The sequence below is a fragment of the Apaloderma vittatum genome, unplaced genomic scaffold, assembly GCF_000703405.1.
Source record: "Apaloderma vittatum isolate BGI_N311 unplaced genomic scaffold, ASM70340v1 scaffold18158, whole genome shotgun sequence".
In the NCBI taxonomy this organism is placed as follows: Eukaryota; Metazoa; Chordata; class Aves; order Trogoniformes; family Trogonidae; genus Apaloderma; species Apaloderma vittatum.
The window spans coordinates 316-20530 of record NW_009731415.1 but is presented as its reverse complement, the minus strand read 5'-3'; the positions used below and the strand labels follow the sequence as shown (position 1 = coordinate 20530).

The 20215-nt window shown below is 48.7% G+C and overlaps 1 protein-coding gene across 1 annotated transcript; it reads left to right on the top strand.

Moving 5' to 3' along the window:
* Positions 1-3: 3 nt before the first annotated feature.
* Positions 4-19678, top strand: LOC104278264 (cryptochrome DASH-like; the record flags this gene model as incomplete). The annotated part of the gene is made up of 13 exons (XM_009875182.1): positions 4-38; positions 1725-1818; positions 3046-3176; positions 4031-4179; positions 4546-4634; positions 7136-7209; positions 9001-9090; positions 10673-10752; positions 11706-11765; positions 12810-12967; positions 16636-16755; positions 17763-17968; positions 19615-19678. Coding segments are annotated over 13 exons (1350 nt in total), but the record flags the coding sequence as incomplete, so codon positions are not given.
* Between the last annotated feature and the right edge of the window lie 537 nt (positions 19679-20215).

Sequence of the window (20215 nt, the reverse complement as noted above, 5' to 3'; positions counted from 1 at the left end):
GTGAAGGATCTGAGGGAAACACTCAAGAAAAAAGGAAGGTAGTTGAGAAAGCGCCGTGCAAATAACACAAGTGGTTTGGTTTTTAATTTATTTTTCCTACTTGTTTTCAACGCATCTGTGCCGTGAGTGGAATCCCGTTAGATTCTCTGGTGATTGCTCGTTTCAGAGAGCCACAGCCCCGCGGTGAGATGCAATAAGGTTTCATCCACAGCCCCTGCTCGGGTGACCCGCTGTGGTACCTGCGAGGGAGCAAAGAGCCGCCCAGGCCGTGTCTCAGGCCGGGTTTTACTTTCTTGAGCTCCGATGCCACAGATGGGCGTCAGCCTTGAGCGCTTTGCCCGGAGTCTCGATGACAGGCGGCGTGAACAGCTGCCTTCTGAGATGTGGGCAACAGCTCTACCAGCTCTGATGTGTCCTGCCTTGGCCTTGGGGAGTTTTCCCCAGGATTTGGCTTCAGACACACCAGCACGGATCCTGGCTTGCGAGACTGGCGAGTTTGCTCAGGCCTTGTCCCGCTAAACCCAATTTCTTCGTTAGGCTGCACTGTGGGAGGGGTGTCTTCAGGGATTCCTCCTTCATTATACCTTTAGAAACCATAACTGGGGTAGACCAGAGCCTGAAGGTGTTACTGCTGAATCCTGCTGTTAGATAACATCTCACTTTGCATAGCAAAGGATGTGTCAGCCAGCCTGCCTTCTCCCAGAGCAACAGAGCAGTGGTAGCAGAAGCAGAAGGAGTGGCTCTGGGTTTGCAGTGCACTGTGGACCATGCAGATGGTCAATGTTACCTCAGCTCTTTCAATCTCCTGTATCTGTACCCATACCCTGCACAGAACAGATTCAGAACTGTTCAAATGCTGCTGTTGTCGAGAGGCTGGTAAGAGATGGATGTTCTGCAGTGAGAGATGTGTGGTTTTGAAGAGCCACTGCATGATTTGAATTGTCCCTGCCTGAATTGTATTACTTTATAACCACTAACTCACTTCACTTGGTGCTTTGGCTGCCAACATCTGTGGTGGGTAAGAGGAGGGTATGCAAGGTCTCTGCGTTGGTCCCACCATGCAATTTCTGTGGCAGATGTTTAGCTAAGCTAGGCTCTGTTTCCACAACCATAAAGCATCTTCTAAATGCAGTGGTAGACAGAAATGTCCTTCATGTCCAGTCTGTGGTGTGCCCTGAGGCCAGCTTGGTCTCTTGCTTCTCTTTTGGTCTGGTGTCCTGGGTACACAGCTGGGCAGCTGGTGAGGTTGTAAGGTGGGAGGAAGGTTTTGTTGACTCTGTTTTGAACACAGAGCCTTCAGAGGAAAGAATTCCTCTGAATACTCCCACATGAAAGCAGAAAGGGGTCTGCCCACAGGCCACCGTGACCTGTGAAGGGATTTGAAAGAGGAATCAGTTCTGGAATCTCAGCCTTAGTGTGTCAGGATGAACAGATCCGACAGATTCACTTTTAGGTAAGAGGTTGGCTTTCTGCCCGGTCATCCTTTCTAAGGCATCTGGGGTGATAGAAATGTGTTTGACACAAACTCAGCTCCAGAGGCTTACAAACTGTTCAGTGGGTCCTAAAAAATGTAGGCTAGTCAAATCCTGTCTGTCTGCCTCCACATGTTGTCTGTGCTCTGTAGAGAACTAGTACGTGAGTGTCTGGGCTGGGACTAGGGCCTCCTGTACACGTATATAACAACAATATCAATCCTAATTCAGGACAATATTTTGTGTTTGCAGTACCCTGGTTGTGAGGAAGGGGAAACCAGAAGATGTGGTCCGTGACTTGATTATACAGTTGGGCTCTGTCTGTGCAGTGGCTTTCCATGAAGAGGTGAGGAAAATATCGTTAAAAGATAAAATCAGGTTGTGGAGGTTTCTTCCACGACCAAATGGTGATGGAGATCCTGTGCATTCAGAGTCTTTCTTGTCTGTGGTATGGTTAACCTTGGGGAAACTGGCTCCTGGGCTGGAGATGGTGCAGGTGTTGGGGTGGGAGTCCCTGCTGGATGACAGCAGCTATTTGTGATTGATCACCTGCAAGTGCTGTGTCTCAAGGAAGAGCAGTTTCTAGCAACTGGCATTTTTAGGTCAGCTGAGTCCATTTCTCCTTCTGTTTGCATCAAGTTGCTTTTTCCTGGTGTGTTCCTTGCACAGGGACCTAGCTGCCAGGGGGTGTATTCTGTCGAGTGTAGAAAAGGTCCTGGTGAGTTGACAGCACCCATGTTTTGGTAGTTGCCCACTAGTGTGTTGAAGATCAAAAGATGGGTCCAGCCTTGGACTTGTGCCAGTGTTGGCACCTCACTGACCTGTCTTCGCTGAGCTGAGTAGGTGGTTTGATCCAGAACCTGCTGAATCCAGTGGAGGGCTCTGGATCCAAACCACGTGCATACATCAGATGTACATAGCTGCACTCAGTGTTAGCACAGGGTGAACCTCAGAGCTGTCCGATGCAGGAATCACCCTGAGAGCTGCACTGCAGATGTTCCTGCTGTCAAGCCTAAGAACCTTGTAACTTGACAACCTGCACATCCCACAGTGCCTTGTTCCATGCAGCGCCAAGAACAGCCACAAAGGATCAGAAAAAAAGGCCTCATCAAACTCCATAATCTTTTTCTTGACAGTGACCAATAACAGATGCCCAGAGAAAACCACAGGAGCAGGACAAATCTGTAAAGATACTTCCCCTGAATACTTCACAGCCTTTAAGAATCTGTGGCTGAAGGCCTTTCCATCCTGGTGTTCTATAACCCTCAGTGGATTTCTTTTACATATATTTGTCCGGCCACTTTTCCAGTCGATACAGACTTAAAATATCCGCAACGTCCTACATCAAGGAGTTCCTTGTTCTGGCATGGACACTACTCACGGAGAGTGAAAACACTGGTTGGGTTTGGCAGAGGGAAATACTCAGAGATTGTCTGTGTGCACCTCTCTCTGTAGGGATGAAGCTAAATGTGGAGGTGAGGGAGGAGGGCAGGACCAGGGCCCAGGCCCTGTGCACGTGCAGGAGGAGCTGAGGCCGTGCAGCTGTGACCTCACCGTGTTTTGTTCTCTCCAGGCCACGCAGGAGGAGCTGGATGTGGAGAAGGGGCTGTGCCAGGTGTGCAGTCAGCACGGGGTGAAGGTTCACACGTTCTGGGCGTCCACGCTGTATCATCGGGACGACCTTCCCTTCAGGCCTATTGCCAGGTGGGCTCGTCCTCCACTGGCCCAGCTATTTCTCCTTCCAGTGAACTGCTCGGGAGGGGTCTTAGTCCTCCAGTTCCACTGGGAAGGGACCCGTTAGTCCGCCTACATTTACAGAACAGGGCGGTCCTGCTCATACACATCAGGAGGAAGGGGCACATTCATCCCTCTGTGCTGGTAGGATTTACTCTTCAATATGCCTAAAGCTGAGAGGTTTGGTTTATTGAGGGGCTGATTTCTCTTTGCCCTTCCACCATCACAGTTTGGATGCTCACTCTGCAGTACCCAGAACCCTTGTGACACTGGGCTGGGTTGCTCTGTTACCCCAGAGGACAAATTAGCTGCCTGTGACAGTAGTCCTTTGTGTGTGGGCTCATCAGGGCTCCCTCAACTGTCACTTGAGGTGCAGTTGTTGGGAGTCGTGGTATCCTATAGAAAATGTATAAAGTAGGGCAGAAGAGTCATGCCATAAAAATGCCTCTGTCTCTCCATTGACTGAAAAGGCAGCAGGACTTTGCAAATTTTTACCTTGAGATCAGCCTTGTGGGTAATCAGGAGTCAGGTGAGATAAATCTGACCTGGGATTGCCCCATCAGGACACACCTTAAATTGAAAAGGCACTATTTGCATCAGAAGCAGAAAGAAATTACACGGACACTAAACTTCTGATTGCTGCTAGCCCCAGGGGCATCTACCTCTGTAGCTGCCAGGCACTGCACAAACATCACAAATACTCTGCCCTCGGGAGAGTGCAGCCTGGAAAGCCAACCCTCCGTCTGCAGGAGCTGCTACGTGGTGCTGGGTGGAGGGACCAGGGAAGCCATCCCGCTGGGACTTGACTGCTGTCATCTCTGCAGGTTGCCCGATATCTACACCCATTTCCGAAAAGCGGTGGAATCTGAGGCGAAGGTCCGGCCAACCCTGCAGGTGGCGGATCAGCTGAAGCCTCTGGCTCCAGGGGTGGAAGAGGGGTCTATCCCTACAATGGAGGATTTGGGACAGGAGGGTAAGAAAACTTAATTTGGCAGTTGCTCCCATGAAACCCTACTTAGAAATGTCTCTTACTGAGAATCGAAACGTGGAGGCCTCCTAAAGGAGATTGCCCTTCAAACTGTAACTGAGCATACACTGCTCTTCACTTGTACAGCAAGTGAAGGTAAATTCCCCCCACTGAGGAGCTGCTCTGGATAGAAAACATCCTCTTATAAATTAATAACGTTTGATGTGGCCCTTATTATAAAGGATGACCAAGGCACTATCTTTTGTGCCCTGAAAGCAAACATCCTGACTGCTGAACATCCCCAGATTTTAAGCTCCCTGCCTTTTAGATGCTTTGCAGAGGATAACAAGATGGTGATGTTTTCTGTAGCAGATCCTGTGACTGATCCACGAACAGCCTTCCCCTGCAGTGGAGGAGAGACCCAGGCTTTAATGAGACTGCAATATTATTTTTGGGACACGGTAACTTACATTTCCTTGTCTACATCCTCCCCCTTGTACATACGGCTGTGCAAGTGGGTGAGGCTGCAATTTCACTTCCTAGTAATATTTCCTTAGCTCCTGTGTAACACTTCACAAAGGAGGGAATTAGCGTTATTTCAGTTTTTCAGAGAGACAAGCTAAATCACAAAGAAGTCATCCAGGAACTAGGAATGTGAGCCAAATACTTAGGAACCTAGTTTAGTGACCAGCCCTCTTAAGTCTTTTTTTCCCATTAGCTTTTGGGAATTTTGAAAATTTTTTTTAGCTCCTTTACCTTGATTTTCCCTTTCTACTCTCCTGCCCCACATTATCAGCAGTGTAGTTCCTCCATCTTGGAGGAGTGAAAAGTGGCCTGAAGGGCTATAGTTGGGGTGAGGAACAACTGACTAAAGCTGCCACCCAAAGTTAAAAATAACATGAGGTTCCTACTAGTCTGGTTAAAAAACTTACAGGCAGTAGTTACAGCAATTTCTCGCTCCCTTGCTTTGGTGGAGTGGCACTGCTGGCTGCAGTTTGCGCATCCTGACTGTTTTTGAACATTTTCCTGGTCTTTTCAGGAACTGCTTTAAGTTTGCCTTGTATGAGTTTAGATGAAGACACGTGTGCTGATTTGCAGCAGCATCAGACCCTACACAGCTTTGTGGGTAAAGAGAGGAGCATCTCTCCGGCTGAGATGGGTGAAGAAGTGTGCTGTGCCCAGGGCCCTCACTGGAACAGCCCCCAGGGGATTCTTTCAGCTGTGCTGCAGAGGTTCCTACATTCCCTGGCTGTTGGGGAGCTTTTTTGTGTTTTATTCCCATTAGGCAGCTCAGCCTCACTCACTCCCCACCAGTAGGATGGGAATCAGAAGGGTAAAAGTGAGAAGCATGTTCAGGTAAAGTCATTTTAACTGTCAAGCAAAAGCTTTACAACCAAAGCAAAACAAGGAATCCACTCAGCGCTTCCCATGGGTAGGCAGGTGCTCAGCCATCTCCAGGAGAGCAGGGCTTCGCCACGATTAACAGTGACTTGGGAAGACAAACCCCATCAACCCCCTCTCCTTCTCCCCCAGTTTTTAATTGCAGAGCAGCACATCACGTGCTGCTGTGGGAAATCCCTGGGGTCAGATGGGGTTGGCTGTCCCGGCTGTGTCCCTTCCCACCTCCTTGTGCGCCCCCAGCCTCCTCGATGGTGGGGTGAGGAGCAGAAAAATCCTTGACTTTTGTGTGCACGCTGCTCAAAAATAACAAGAACATCCCTGTGCTATCAGCGCTGTTTCACAGAATCACAGAATCACAGAATGTTCGGGGTTGGAAGGGACCTCTGAAGATCATCTAGTCCAACCTTCATCCCAGCATACCTAACCACTACACCACAGCCTCAAGTGCTAGATCTACTTTTTTTTTAAACACCTCCAGGGTTGGTGACTCCACCACCTCCCTGGGCAGCCTGTTCCAGTGCCTCACCACTCGTTCAGTAAAGAACTTCCCCCGAATATCCAATCTAAACTTACCCTGACGCAACTTGAGGCCATTTCCCCTTGTCCTGTCATTAGTAATTAGAGAGAAGAGACCAGCACCAGCCTCACTACAGCCTCCTTTTAGGTAGTTGTAGAGGGCAATAAGGTCTCCTCTCAGCCTCCTCTTCTCCAGACTAAACAAACCCAGCTCCCTCAGCCGCTCTTCATAGGACATGTTTTCCAGACCTCTCACAAGCCTTGTTGCCCTTCTCTGCACCCGCTCCAGCACAAATCCAAAACTCAGCCCCACACCAGCTACTATGACGAAAATTAACTCTATCCCAGCAAAAAACAGTACAAGCACGTGTAGCTCCTACTTTTGGTCAAGCATTAATGCAACCAGTGCTGGAAAACCTGTTCCTTTTTGTTATTGCATTGTTTTTTGTTTGGGTTTTTTTGTTATGCAAATTTTATCCCCCCACTGAGCTAGAACAGCCCTTTAGCAATTGTGGAGAAGGGGATCAAGGCTTCCCTCTGTCCTCTGCATTGTCAGTGGAGGACTCACAAAGTGGAAGGTCTGCACCCGGGTGTAAGTGTGGGTGGCCCAGAAATAACAGCGAGTGGGATTTCTGCAGCTGGGTGCTGTCAGACACTGTGGTTCTCAAACCCGTACAAGCAGCCACGTGGATGAGAAGCAGCCACAGATCCCACTGGTGCTTCTAAGTGGATTATTGATCCAGAGGCAGGTGGGCGTGGGCAGGGAGGGGCCCAGCAGGGTTCATAGAGCTTGTGGAAAGAAATGTGCCGCAGGCTGAAGCAGGGAGCGTAGTTTGTGACACACATCCCAGAGCTTTAATGAAAACTGCTGGCCTGATTAATTCCTGTGCGCTAGAGGCCCTAATTTGGCAGCTCTGTAATCCTTGCCGGCAGCCGTGAGAGGGAGCCCAGCCCTGCCAGATTGCCCGCGCCCCAGTATGAAAGAAAACGCACTTAGCAGGTTGCCCGTAAAGTATTAAACCATTTTGTTCTTTTGCTTGCACAGAACCTGGTTGCATCTTACAAAGAGACTCGGAATGGACTGCTGGGAATGGATTACTCAACGAAATTTGCACCATGGTAAAGTCTCTTGGAAGCTCCTTTTCTACTCCCATCCCAGACTGACCATAGAATGCATTGGGTTGGAAGGGACCTCTAAAGGTCATATAGACCAACCCCCTTGCAGTGAGCAGGGACATCTTTAACTAGATCAGGTTGCTCAGAGCCACGTCAAGTCTGACCTTGAATGTCTCCAGGGATGAGGCCTCCACCACCCTCTCTGTTCCAGTGTTTCACCACCCTCATTGTAAAAAACTTCCTCCTTATATCCAGTCTAAATCTACCCACTTTTAGTTTAAAACCGTTACCCCTTGTCCTGTTGCAATAGGCCTTGCTAAAAAGATTGACCCCATCTTTCTTACAAGCCCCCTTTAAGTACTGGGAGGCTGCAGGAAGGTTTCCCCAGAGCCTTCTCCAGGCTGAACAGCCCCAAATCTCTCACCCCACTTGTCTTTGCCTTTATGTTGTTTTGTATATCTGGGGTGGGTAAGAGTAGCCAGAGAGGAGGAATAGCTTCAGACAGGGCTGTAGCAGAACTCGGTCCAGTCCTGCTTTGCTGAGTCCTGCAGGGCAGGTTGCCTCAGCTCGCTTCACTGCCATTCCGTTCTTCTGTGGGATGAGGAGACACTTCTCATTGTTCCTATTGCGAAAGGATCTCTCATTTGGGTAAACGTGACGACTTCTTGTTAAGGGTTTTAGTCTCTGGTACCGGAAGGGGCAGAGTTAATTCTGGATTGAAACTACAGCATCAGAACCCAGTTCAGCTGAGAGCATCTGGAGCGTTTTCCCAACAGAATTGCAATACGAAACAAGTTTCTGGAGCTGTTAACAGGTCCAGGGTTTCCGTTTTCCACTGGCTTTGTGCTTTAATGGTTGCAGCGGATGGCTCCACCTGGTGGCACTTTGGGGTCCCAGCGCCACTGGCACTGCAGTTCTTCATTTGTGGCCTCTACGCAGATATTGCTGATCTGCCTGCCCAAGGTGTTCCTCTGTCAGATAATCAAAATCAGACCGGTTCAGATGGCAGCTGGTTCTTCAGGTCTTGTACCGGCTATTTCTCAGTGTTAGAACTGGTCGACAAGTAAGGAAAAACTCTTCAAGGCCCTTTCTTCCTGTTTTCCAATATTCATCAGGACATCAAATGTATCCACAAATCGTACTGGGAAATTGCAGTAAAACACATTTCTAGGAAAGATGAAGTAAAAGTTGTTCCTTATCACGCTTTGCGATGGAGTTGGAGTCTACAGGCTCTTCTTTCCTGTTTTGAACAGCACTGGTTTGGAACAAATGGAAGGAGCCCAGAGGGTTGGGATGCCAGGGCTGGGTTTGATTCTCCACTTTTTCCTACCTTGCCTGAGATTTTCAGCAATTCCCTTGCCTTCTGTGGTTGCTCAAATGAGACACTGAGGTGCTGCAGGAGAAGGAGCCCTGGGTTTGTAGTAAAAGATGGGCAGTTGAACAGCTAAGGCAGGTGATGTAGGGGTTCACACTTAGATCCATTTCTGAGTTTGTCACTGGGGCACTATCAAAGTCTTTTAGGCAAAATACGTGAAACTTGTGTAAAATGCTTTATCTCAGCAGGTTCGAGACTCCCATGCACTGGGAATGGAGGGGAGTTTGATTCTCAGATTGCAGAGCTGCGAAAAAGCCTTGACTTTGAGAAGCCATTTGGGAAGTTGGCGGCAGAACTGCAAACTGAGCAAAGTTTTCGGACAGCAAGTCGAGACACAAAGCTGCCCCTCCACTCCCTCTGCGCAGGCATCAAGCTGTCAGTCCTGTGTTGCATTCAGGGCATCACTCTTCTGCTTTCAGGCTGGCGCTGGGCTGCATTTCGCCTCGATACATCTACGAGCAGATCCGGAAGTATGAAAAGGAGAGAACGGCAAATCAGAGCACGTACTGGTACGTCCCTGCGCCATCGGTGTGGCTTGTTTTCTCTGAAAAGGAAACTGTCATCTCATGTGCAGGAGAGAGTGATTTGTTAACTTCCTTATTAATTAATGTTTGTTTTTCCTGTGCCTGCTGTCTGGTTCCTCTGGGTTGCGTTGCGGTTCTGTTTCAGTATGAATTTATTAGTCTGCCTTTGACATCTAGAGGCTTTAGGCAGTTTGTAAGTAAAGATTATTAATGCCAGTGTCATTATTATCGCTGGGAAGTTGCAGTTCGTGATTTTTCAAAACTGATCTCTGCAAATTGGCACCATCCTTCTCTGTATGGTTATTATGGGCTAGAGGAGAAGGAAGAAGGATGGTTTACAAGCAAAAGCCTGACGGTTTCTCACATCAAGGGTAGAGCAGGGCTTTGCCCAAAAGGCTCAGGGACTGTGCGACTTGTACGAATCGCGTGGTGTCGAAAGGACCTCTGGCCAAAGCCCAGCAGATGGCCCTGTACCTGAGCACCTGCCTGGCCCTAACCAGATCCCAACCAGAAGGTTTGTGAAAACTGCGTTTTCATATTGATTTGTTGCATCAGCAACATGTCAAACAACACAGTAACTGATGAAGAACAACCAACAGTTCTTGCCCAAATACTCAATTTCACTAAAATTCAAATGACAGGTAAAATATCAGCCTTTTGCTTGTTGAAGTATATGCTTTTTTTTTTTACTTCAAAGACAAATAAGAGAGGAAAGATTGCAAGAGATGAACAAAACTAATGTTTTTCTGCTTAATAGCCAGCCACCCTGCCTGCGGTCAGGGTGCTGTAGTGATCTAAGCATTTTAAAGTGACAAATAATTATAAAAAAGAAGCTGTGAAGCTCCCAGGCACTGCACTCAATTGCACAGTGAAGTACAATTGGTTGAACCTGAGTATCGTGACACTAGTTTTTTGCATTTTGACAGTGCCCTGTTTTCTAATGACATTTTCCAGAAAGATCTTGTAAGCCCAAACATCAGCTAAGCAGAATATTTCCAATATGCCGGAGAGCTGAAGCAGGTCTCGGAGACTGAGCTGCCATCATTTTAGAAGAAGCTCTTTTTATACAAAAGTTTTTGCATAAAACCTCGCCTGTTTTCTGTGGGCTTAGCACCTAATCTCTTGAGTTAGACCACTATAAATCCAGTTTTGAAAAGTGCTAAGTCCTTTGGAAAGCTGATTGCTTAAATCAATGCAAAGTTCTTGGGAATGTGCTGACACTCTTGCTCGTGCGGAAGCTTGAAGCTGAATCAGGTCCTCACCCTGCTCTTTGGAGAATTATGTCCCAGCGGGGACGGATGAGAAACAGGTTTCTTGAAATGCTGCTCCCGCACTCGAGTTAAGGAAAGCTTCCCAAGTGATTCATGCAAAGTTTGCTCTTGCTTTAGTCATGCAGGTGCAAGCCACATAAATAGGCTTGGGGCAACAACTGCTACCACAGGAAAGTACATGAAATTGCTTGTCGTGAATAAACCTCACGGCATTCATGATGGGTGCTATGGAAGCAAAATCCTGACTCGGTAATTGTATCAGACTCAACGGTGAAATACATGGATTTGTGTTTTAGGGTCCTGTTTGAACTGCTGTGGCGGGATTACTTCCGATTTGTGGCCCTGAAGTATGGCAGAAGGATTTTCTCAGTAAGAGGTGTGTATGGAGCACCTCTCCAAATATTTGGAGAGGAAAGGTACAGTCTTAAGACGGGGAAAGCAAGAGGAGCGGCTGTTGGCATTGTGTTCTACAAATGTTCTTGTGGCGCTTTTGTCACCACCCTGGGATGTTGCTGAGGACTTACTATCAGCACAGAAGTGCCTCCATACCCTGGTGCTGGATGCTGTGCAGACACTGAGACTTTTGCTCCCATATCTGATTACATACAGGGAGTATTATTCACGGCAGGAAACAGCAGCACAGTAAGAGTAAAGATGCTGTTTCTGGAGACCCTCCCACTTCCGGAGAGAATCCAGGCTTTGGGCTTGCCCAGGTTCACCAGAGAATCTGGGACAGAGCAGGAACCGACCAGCGATGTGAGTCCCAGTCTGGTGCCTACATGTGAAATGAGGGTCTGAACTCTGGGCACAACAACGAATAACTAGTCCATATAGTCAGGAAACCCTGACTGCGGCACGCAGGAGCAAAGCATTTCTGGGGGCTTCTGCCAGGTAATCCTGAGTTTAATATCTGCTACAGAAACAGATTTCACATAAACATTGTCCTGGAGTAAAATTGAATAAGAAAATACTAGCTTAGGCCAGAGCACATCTTTGGCCGTTTGGGAGGTCTGAGTTGTTTTTAATTAAAAAAACCCAACAAACCAACAACCAAACAAAAAAGCCCTAACAAAACAATCAAAATCCATTACACTTTTTATGCTTGGACGTCCTTTGTGTGTATGAGACACCCCTTTGCAGGACTTGAAAGGAGGAACAGAGCATCTCTAAACCTTTGCAGGAGGAACATGGCTTGTTTGTAACACTGCTGAGAGGGCTGGCTCCCTCCTAGCTTGTGTCACCTAAGGTGTTTCTAGCTGTCATTGTTTAATTAATAGCTACCTGTGTCAGCGTTTTGTCTTCATTAGCAGTTAATTTTTCTCCTAACAGGGCTTCAAAGTAAAGATGTTCCATGGAAAAAGGACCTTCAGCTCTTTGACCGTTGGAAAGGTCAGTAGAAACTGCAGGTTTGGTCTAAGTGTGCTTTTGACTTCCACATGTCTGCGCGCTGACATGCCCCTTGACGCTAACTCAGATGTGCTCAGGGAAACTGTCAGTGTGGTCAGGGCCTAAACAGTCACTGAAACTGTTACCACTAAACAAGAATCCAGCCCCTGGGTTTGGTGTGAGCGCAGGGTATGTGGCTTCTGAGCCCGAGCAGCACACAGGAGCCGGCCCAGGCTTTGTCTGGCTCATCCACGCTTTATAAGATGCGCTGCAGTTAGGTTTTCCCAGCTTGTTGGAAATGTCCACAACCTGTTGGTCCCTTCTGTTTAGTCACACAGAGAGTAAACAGCCCTTCTTATCAATGCTACATTGCCATGCCTGCTGCATTTTGTTCTTCTGATTGGTTTTGGTTAAGGAGGTTAAAACAGCCTTAGAATAAATCACATCTTGCTTTTCTTTAGCTTTTATAACTTTGTTTTCACATGAATAGCAAGTGTAATATCTCATAACTTGGAGGAACTAACGGATCAGAGCAGCCCTGAACTGCACACCTGTATATATTCCCATTTATGCCACCTGTGTCCATTTGCACACAGGTTCAATAAATCTTTTCCCTAACAACAGGCAGGGCTCTCTACTTTTCAGGTGCTTACCCTGGGGGACTTGTCCAGTACATTCCTCTCTGCTATTAGTCACCTGTCAAGAATTTCCCTGTTCTTGGCCTGACTCACTATTATCTATATGTTTATTTTGCTTTGCAAAATTCCCTGAAATCCACTTGATTTATTGTTCTTTCAGCCTGAGATTTTTCTGTACCTTGGGAGTTTTTTTTGCCTTGGCAAAAATTCTCCTCGTTTTAATTTTCAGTATAATCTCCCATTCAGTTTGCAGTGGATCTTAGAGGCTGCATGCCAGCTAACCCTCCCCTCGCTGCTGTACGCTGGCACGGTCTTACCTGCTTGGATGGCTCTGAATGCATGACCACAGCCTGGTTTATGAGCACCCAAAACTGTCATTGTGTCCCAATGCCATCTTTTGTGCCTGCAGAAGGCAAAACAGGGGTTCCCTTTGTCGATGCCAACATGCGAGAGCTGGCTGCAACGGGCTTCATGTCTAACCGAGGGCGGCAGAATGTCGCCAGCTTTCTCAGCAAGGACCTGGGTCTGGACTGGAGGATGGGGGCAGAATGGTTCGAATATCTGCTGGTAAGACTGAACTCGTTGTGTATCTGGGGTTATTTGTGCTCCCTGCCCCGAGTGACAGATAAGGAAGGATACAGAAGGTGATCAGTACTGTTCAGGTGGATGTAAGTGCAGGTTTGTGCTGCTTCCATGGTATGTTCTTCCCAAAGCTCATGTAAGAAAAGGGAATTTTGCCACAGTGAAGCTGCCGTCAACCAAGATGTAGCTCAGAAGTTTCATAGAATCGTAGAATGGCCTAGGTTGGAAGGGACCTTAGAGATCATCTAGTCCAACGTCGCTGTCATGGGCAGGGACGCCTCTCAACTAGACCTGGTTGCTCAAGGCCTTGTTCACCCTGGCCTTGAACACCTCCAGGGAGAGGGCATCCACGTCTCTGGACAATTTATTGCAGAGTCTTGCCACCCTCATACTGAAGAATTTCTTCCTAATATCCAATCTAAATCTGTTTCACTTAAATCCATTTCCCCTTTTCCTATCGCTGGACACTCTTGCAAAAAGTCCCTCCCCAGCCTTCCTGTAGGTTCCCTTCAGGTGTTGGAAGGCAGCTCTTAGGTCCCCCCGAAGTCTTCTCTTTTCAAGACTGAACAATCCTGGTTGCCTTAGCCTATCCTCACAGCAGTTTGCAATGATAGTTTTGATCCTCCATGTAGGGTTTTAGACAGAGATCTATCACGCTCAAGAAAACTTTCAACCATAAATTATGTTAACAATGCCTCGATTTGCTAGCCCCAGAGGCTAGGGAGGAGGACGGCCCAGAAATAGAACAAAAAAACGTTTTCTGGCCACTGAAGCCAGCACTGGCACAGTGTCTTTGCATTGATCACTGCGGACAAGGAAGTCATCTAGTCAAGAACTGAGTATAGACAATAGTTGGATCAGTTTCCAGATTGCTCCGCCCTGGCTGGAGGCATCCTTCTTTGTTCTGGTGAGTCACAGGCCTCTCTGCCAACTGGAGCACCAAATCATTTCTCCAATGCACATCGGCAGCCATCTGTGCTCGGTTGCTTCTCCGTCCTCAGTCCCCACTAGCTTCTTCCCAGGAAGGTCTGAACAGGTTGACAGTCCCTGGTTCATCTCTGGGCATTTTTGCTTTGTTGCTGTTAACCTCAGGTGCTGCTGGTGGAGAGAGCGTCAGTAGCGCCATGGTGAGTGGTGAAAACAGCCTGAAGAGGTGAATTTGTTCTTTGCCAGACTGAATGGTACCGATTGAAGAAGATCAAATACTGTATCAGCCTCTGTGGGATGCAAGAGGCCACTGGTAATTGGGAAACTTTGTACTCACTAGGATAGCTTGAGGTACAGAGAAAACCCAGTTGCCTCGCCGCTATCCACAATTCAGAGAGCCTTTTCTATGAAAATAATTTCTTTTGAGCTTCCTTGGAGCTGGGCTCAGTCATGGCTTTGGCTGCAGAGACCTCCAGGAAGATCTGGGTGCTTTCCCGTTGCGGTGTCTCCCACTAGTGCTGTGAGTGTTGGTGGGCTTGCACAGTAACGCAGCGCGGGACTTCTGCAGAATCCTCCAGAAAGTGGTGTCGGTAGCTCCATGCAGCGATGCTTTTCCAGATAAGAGTGAGAGCTCCCAGCATGTGGCACTAGAAAACTTGTAGCTGAAAAGCAGTGGCCTTATCCTTCATATCCTGGCTGGAATTTGGGATGGAAAAACCCTGAGTGCATTAAGATTCAGAGCTGGGAGTCGAGAATTGAGGCTTTGCTCTGATGGGTGCGCAGCCTTGCCTTCCTAGGGGTGGGAGCTTGGTTCGCTTTGCAGCCAGATCCAGAGGGCCACAGAAGACTGCAGGTCATATACCCCAAGTGAGAAAGACCTGGAAGGTCTCACACTAGAAGGACACTCCCTGGGTTATTTCCCTTTATTCATATACACATGAATGTTCCCAGCCTCTGCTCTAGCCCTTTCACCTCGGGAAGCCCCAGATGCTGACCGCTGCCTTGGGTTGGTGTGGCACGGGCTGATCCTTGCGTCCTGTCGCTTCCTTTTGGTGTGTGTCACACTGATACCTCACCAGCCAGCTCTTAACCTGGTGGCGTCCCCACAGTAACGCACAGGAGACATCAGTTTGATGGGGCAGACATGGCTGTAGAATGGTAGAAGCCAGTACAGAACTGGAACTTGCATCTAAAAAGGGAAAACGATGCGTATTTCATCTCTGATGCTTCCAGCAAAGGTCCACTGAGTGTTAGCACGTGCCTGTGAAGAAGAGGGTGTTTGTCATTCAGAGCAGACCGGCTGGGGGGCTGAAACAAGCTTTCCTGAAGCCAGGGGAAAGGCCAGAGACCTCTGATGTCCTGCACAGAGAATATCTCAGCTCTGATTTCATTCACAGGGTTAGGCCCCAAGGAAAGGGAGAGAAACAAACAGAAGAGAATGCCAGGAAGGGGCAAGGCTGAAGGGGGAAATGAGGCTGCCTCCTCCAGTCCCCCTTGGATTTGCCCTCACCTCCCACACATGCTTTCCTGCGTGTTAATCACACAATCAGGCCCCCCGATGGCATTTTTCTTCCTCTCTTTATCTTGGCGGCTGGAGGAAGTGCTGCCAGGCAGGGGAAGCCTGGTGCACAGTGAGCATCGCTGGCTCCTGATCACCCTGAGCCCAGCTCTCAGCTGGTTTTGCAGAGAAAGGGGAAGGGCACACAGCAGAGCCCGTTCCCCTGGGCCTTCTGCCAGCCACGTGCGCTGAGCTCCTTGCTTTAAGAGCTGAGATTTTGGAAGTGTCACCATGTGGACTGGTTGTCGCTGTGGCTACAGTAAGGGGAGGAGAACGGTGCTGAACCTGCTCAGGGACCCATGTGCCAGCACTAGGTTTTCACAGTGCTGGCACTCCTCTTAGGAATGCTCAGAGATCCCCCGCCCTGTTCGTTATCATGGCCATGCCCCTCCTGAGCAAGTTTGAACTGTTTGAACTGAACGCACCTAGAAGGCTTCTGATGTTGGATTTAAGCCACCCTGCCCATCTGAAGAGCGCTCGGACTGGACCATGTTCTTCTCTTGTTTGTGCCTGTTTCAGGAGCTTTGCTCCATTTTCCATAAGCCTCCCTGAGAGCTTTTTGTTTGTTTAGATGTGGAATAACTTGGCGACGTGCAGCCTACTGAGTACGTCACGAGAGCGCTAGTGTTTCCCGTAGTAAAGCACCTCTCTGCCAAGTCCCTTTGAGTTCAGGCTTATCATCATGTGATGAAGGTCAAGTATAGCAGGAAAAACCCGGCAGCGTTTGTATCAATTGCATCTTCATACACTGTGTGTGGTTACTCGGTATGGTCTGAGTTAGACCTTTCTCCAGTCTGCCTAATAGGATCTACAGAGATGATTTTGTTGGCTGTGTGGCCTCTGGGTAACTGGTCAAGAAGAATTTTCCCTCATATCTGAAATGTGCTGGGCTACTGTGTTTATTGGAATATGAGCACTCAGAAGCTAGGGCTCGTTGTCGTGAAGTCTGCCAGATGATGGCAGAAAGAGAAGGATTTTTTAAATAAAAGGAAGCTGAGAAAGAGAGGGACTTTGGCTGGACTTTGGTCTATCTCACCGACTACCCCAGTGTGGCCAGACTGATTCCCATGCACGGAGTTCTCCCCTCAAGATAAGGGGTGGATGGGCAGAGAAGATTTGCTAAAGATCAGTCCCGCTCTTCTTACTGTTTCCTTCCTCTGTTCTCCAGGTGGATTATGATGTTTGTAGCAACTACGGCAACTGGTTGTACAGCGCTGGTGTTGGTAACGACCCACGGGACAACAGGAAGTTTAACGTGATTAAACAAGGCCTGGATTACGATGGCAATGTAAGTCTTGTTTGGCTGTCTTGGCAAAGCACATGTGATAGTTTCAGGGAATCAATCTGCTGCGTGGATACTGCTGTGAAACCACTTCTGTGATCTCCTTGCCAACAGTCAGGCAGGTTCCTCATTGTCACACAGGAAGATCTGATGTTTATGATCTGCTGCCGTCCCCGAAGAGGCTGATGCTCCATAGGCCCTCCCTGCCCTGCCATTGGTGTGTGTGTGTGTGGTGTTTCATCACCATTTCTTCCGGGTAACAGCCACATCCCATCCAGATCTTACACAGTCACTTCCCTGAGCACAGAGCAGCTTCTTGGAGAACTGAGAAGTGGCAAGAGAAATGGAGCTGCTCCTTGGGCAGTCCTGGAGAGTAGATTAAACCTGTGACTCCTTGGGCTGTCCTCTGTAAGTGGTGGCTGGAGATAAATTGCCCTTCCCGTGCGCTCAGCCAGTGTTCACATACTGGATTACCTCTTTCCACCTCGTTCCTTAGCTTCATGGCAAGCTGCACTGTAGCTGGCAGGACTTAGCAAGGAATCAGAAATGCGTTGTAGAAGAGGACAGAGCAGCAGAGTTCATGGGAGAGGTTCGGGGGCAAGGGCAGTTCTTGCCAAGCACACGAGCGTGCCCCTGAGCTAGTCACCCTAGCTACCTTCAATCACTGGAAGGAAATAAAAAAAGGACTTACTATGAGTGATTTCTTCTCAACATGTCCTAAACAAGGCAGGTGAACTGTATCAAAAAAAGCTCCTGGGTCTCCCTGCTCTGCCTGCAGAATGAGCCTGGGAGACGAGCTCCAGCATCCAGGTCTCGGGTGTTTTTAGGCACTAATTCTGGGGAGAGAGCTGAGCAGGAGGGGCTAAGACTTGACAGATTTAACTGATGCTGTAGCACACCGGCTTCTTTACCTGGACATCGGGGTTCTTGCTTTCACATTAAGAAAGACCCTTGCTGGGAAGCACTTACAGGTTGTTACTGAGTGGATCCTGTCTTGTTGGTTCTGTTTGCAGGGGGATTACGTTCGGCTGTGGGTCCCAGAACTACAGGGCATAAAGGGAGCAGACGTCCACGGCCCTTGGGCCCTGAGCAGGGCTGCTCTCTCCCAGGCAGGAGTGACTCTGGGTGAGACCTACCCATGGCCAGTTGTGACAGCCCCGGAGTGGAGCCGACACATCAACCAGAGGCCTGTGAGTACTGGGAAGGTTTGGATGGGGCGGCTCCCGGCAGCTGCTCCGTGTCTGCCAGGAGCGTCCGTGAATTCTGCTCATCTTTCTAAGGTGTGAAGGGAAAAAAAGAAAGTTTCGGTGCAAAGTCACATTACGTCACAGCAGAGGGTCGGTCCAGCTCTGCACAGGGACCATGCAGCCAGGGTTATTTAGCTGCTTCTGTCCTGCTAAACTAGAAGTCTGAGACACAAGCCTGAGTACCGGCCTCCTGTCATCCAGGAAGTTACACTATTAGTGTATTTCCCAGCGCTATTTTGCCAAATTTGGCAAAACAAGCACCATCCAGAACTTTGTCCAAGCCCAGTTTGAGTTTACCATGTGCCATGGGCTGTCACAAAAGACCATCTTGGCACTGCCACCCTACATCATATGCACGTAAGCTGAACCAGGCTGGCTTTAGGGCTGAAGAATGAACCCACGCGTGTTTTATTTGCTGTTTTCTAGGTCGCTCTTACTCTGTTTTTCCTTCTGGATACTCATAGTGCCAGATGTGAGCTGAGGGCTGGGCTATCTCTGAAAAGCCTCACTGGCCTAACCACCCCCTGGTGCAGAAGGGAGCCAGGGTTGATGCTGAGTTTCCACTCTGTTCATGAGGTGGAAATAAAAACAACCAACTTCGAGCCATGCTTGAGTGCATCCCAGCTGGAGTTGGCAAGACCAATAAATACAGGGAGTGGCCCTCGCGCTTTGTTTTTTGGGTGTATCTGCCCTTTAGAATGGGGACAGATTAAGATGTGGATCCGGCAACGAGTCAAGACTTGTAGCTGCTGACTGGGCTGCTGTTCTTGGAGGAGATGGGTATGGAAGGAGAGCGTTCTGCAGGCCTGGGTGGGGTCGGTGGTGCTGGAGCTGGAAGGGAAGGAAGAAATGCTCACTTGCATATTTCAGGGGGTTTTCAACCATTTTGTTTTCCCCCTTGTGTTCTCTCTGCCTCCTGCCAAGTAAGGATACATTCTCTGGTGTTCAATAAAGGACAAAACATGTCTCCATTTGGGGTTTTAATCTCGAGGTGTGGTACCAAATTTCTCAGGCTACATTCTTTTGCAAGGAGTAGGAAGTTTTGCTGAAACCAAACCATTTGCTTCTGGCCGTGCTGTTGAATTATTACCTGGATTATTACCCTTCTGCTTTAAAAGTGCATCTGAGATGAGAGAAAGGACCCTGTGAAGGAACAAAGCCCTCAGTGAGACATTGGTTTGAGGCAGTGATGAAACTTGAACTCAGAAAGCTCCTTGATCAGGCAGGAGTCCTGTTCTGATGAACTTCCCAGCTCACCTGGGGCACTTTGGGCCTGCGCTGCCACACAGGGCTTGTGAAATTAAAATACTGCTAGGACGGACTGTCGGCCCAATGTTACTGAGGCCTGGAGAACCTCCCCTCCTAACCTTCCCTAAACTGAAAATACCTTTGAAAATACAAGCCCACACCTTACCAGAAAGCCACTTCTCCTAAGTCTTAAGCCCAGAGCTGTGCTTGTCGGGCCTCCTCGCCTGTTGAGTGAACTCGGGGCTGGAAGCGCCACGTGTGCATTTTTCTGAACGCCGGGGCTGATTTGCAGTGGGGTCCACGCTGCAGCGTGCGTAAACATCTCACTGTTCATATTCCAACAGGGAAGGAGTCCCCATCCTGGGGTCAGGAGAGGACCTGCACACAAGGACAGAGGAATAGATTTTTACTTTTCTCGAAAGAAAGATGTGTGATGAAGGCGTGTGCCGGAGAAGCGCTCAGTGGGAGGTTTTGCTGCCGAAGATGCCGGGATGAGTTAATGTCCTCGATCTAAGCTGACGGTGGAAGTCTGGCCACTGCAAAGTGGAGTGATCTGCCCGTTCGGTGTTCCCAGGGTCAGGAGCCGGACGTGGACATTTGGAGGTTGTGTATTGGCACGGAGTTCGGCAACGGGATTTTGTGGTTTCACTTCGGCGCTCTGAGCTTTAGGCAGTTGGCCGGTCGCTCTCCAGGCGGTGTCTGCCCTTGAGTGCTGAGGGTCTGCTTCCGTGGACAGTGCGTTACTCTCAACTCTATCAAGTTCTTCAGCTGACAGGGGCTGTCTGCCTCTCTGTTTGGAGGAGGGGTGGCTGCTTTTCCAGTGCCTCTTGCTTTGCACTGGTACTTACAGCTGTGGCAGTTTCATTTCTGCCTCTTTACAAACTGGAGCAGGTCGTTTGCATGGCAGATATTCAGTCAGAACTCTTTCTAGTGAACTTTCTAATGCTGTTTTTTAACATTTTAAAGCTTTA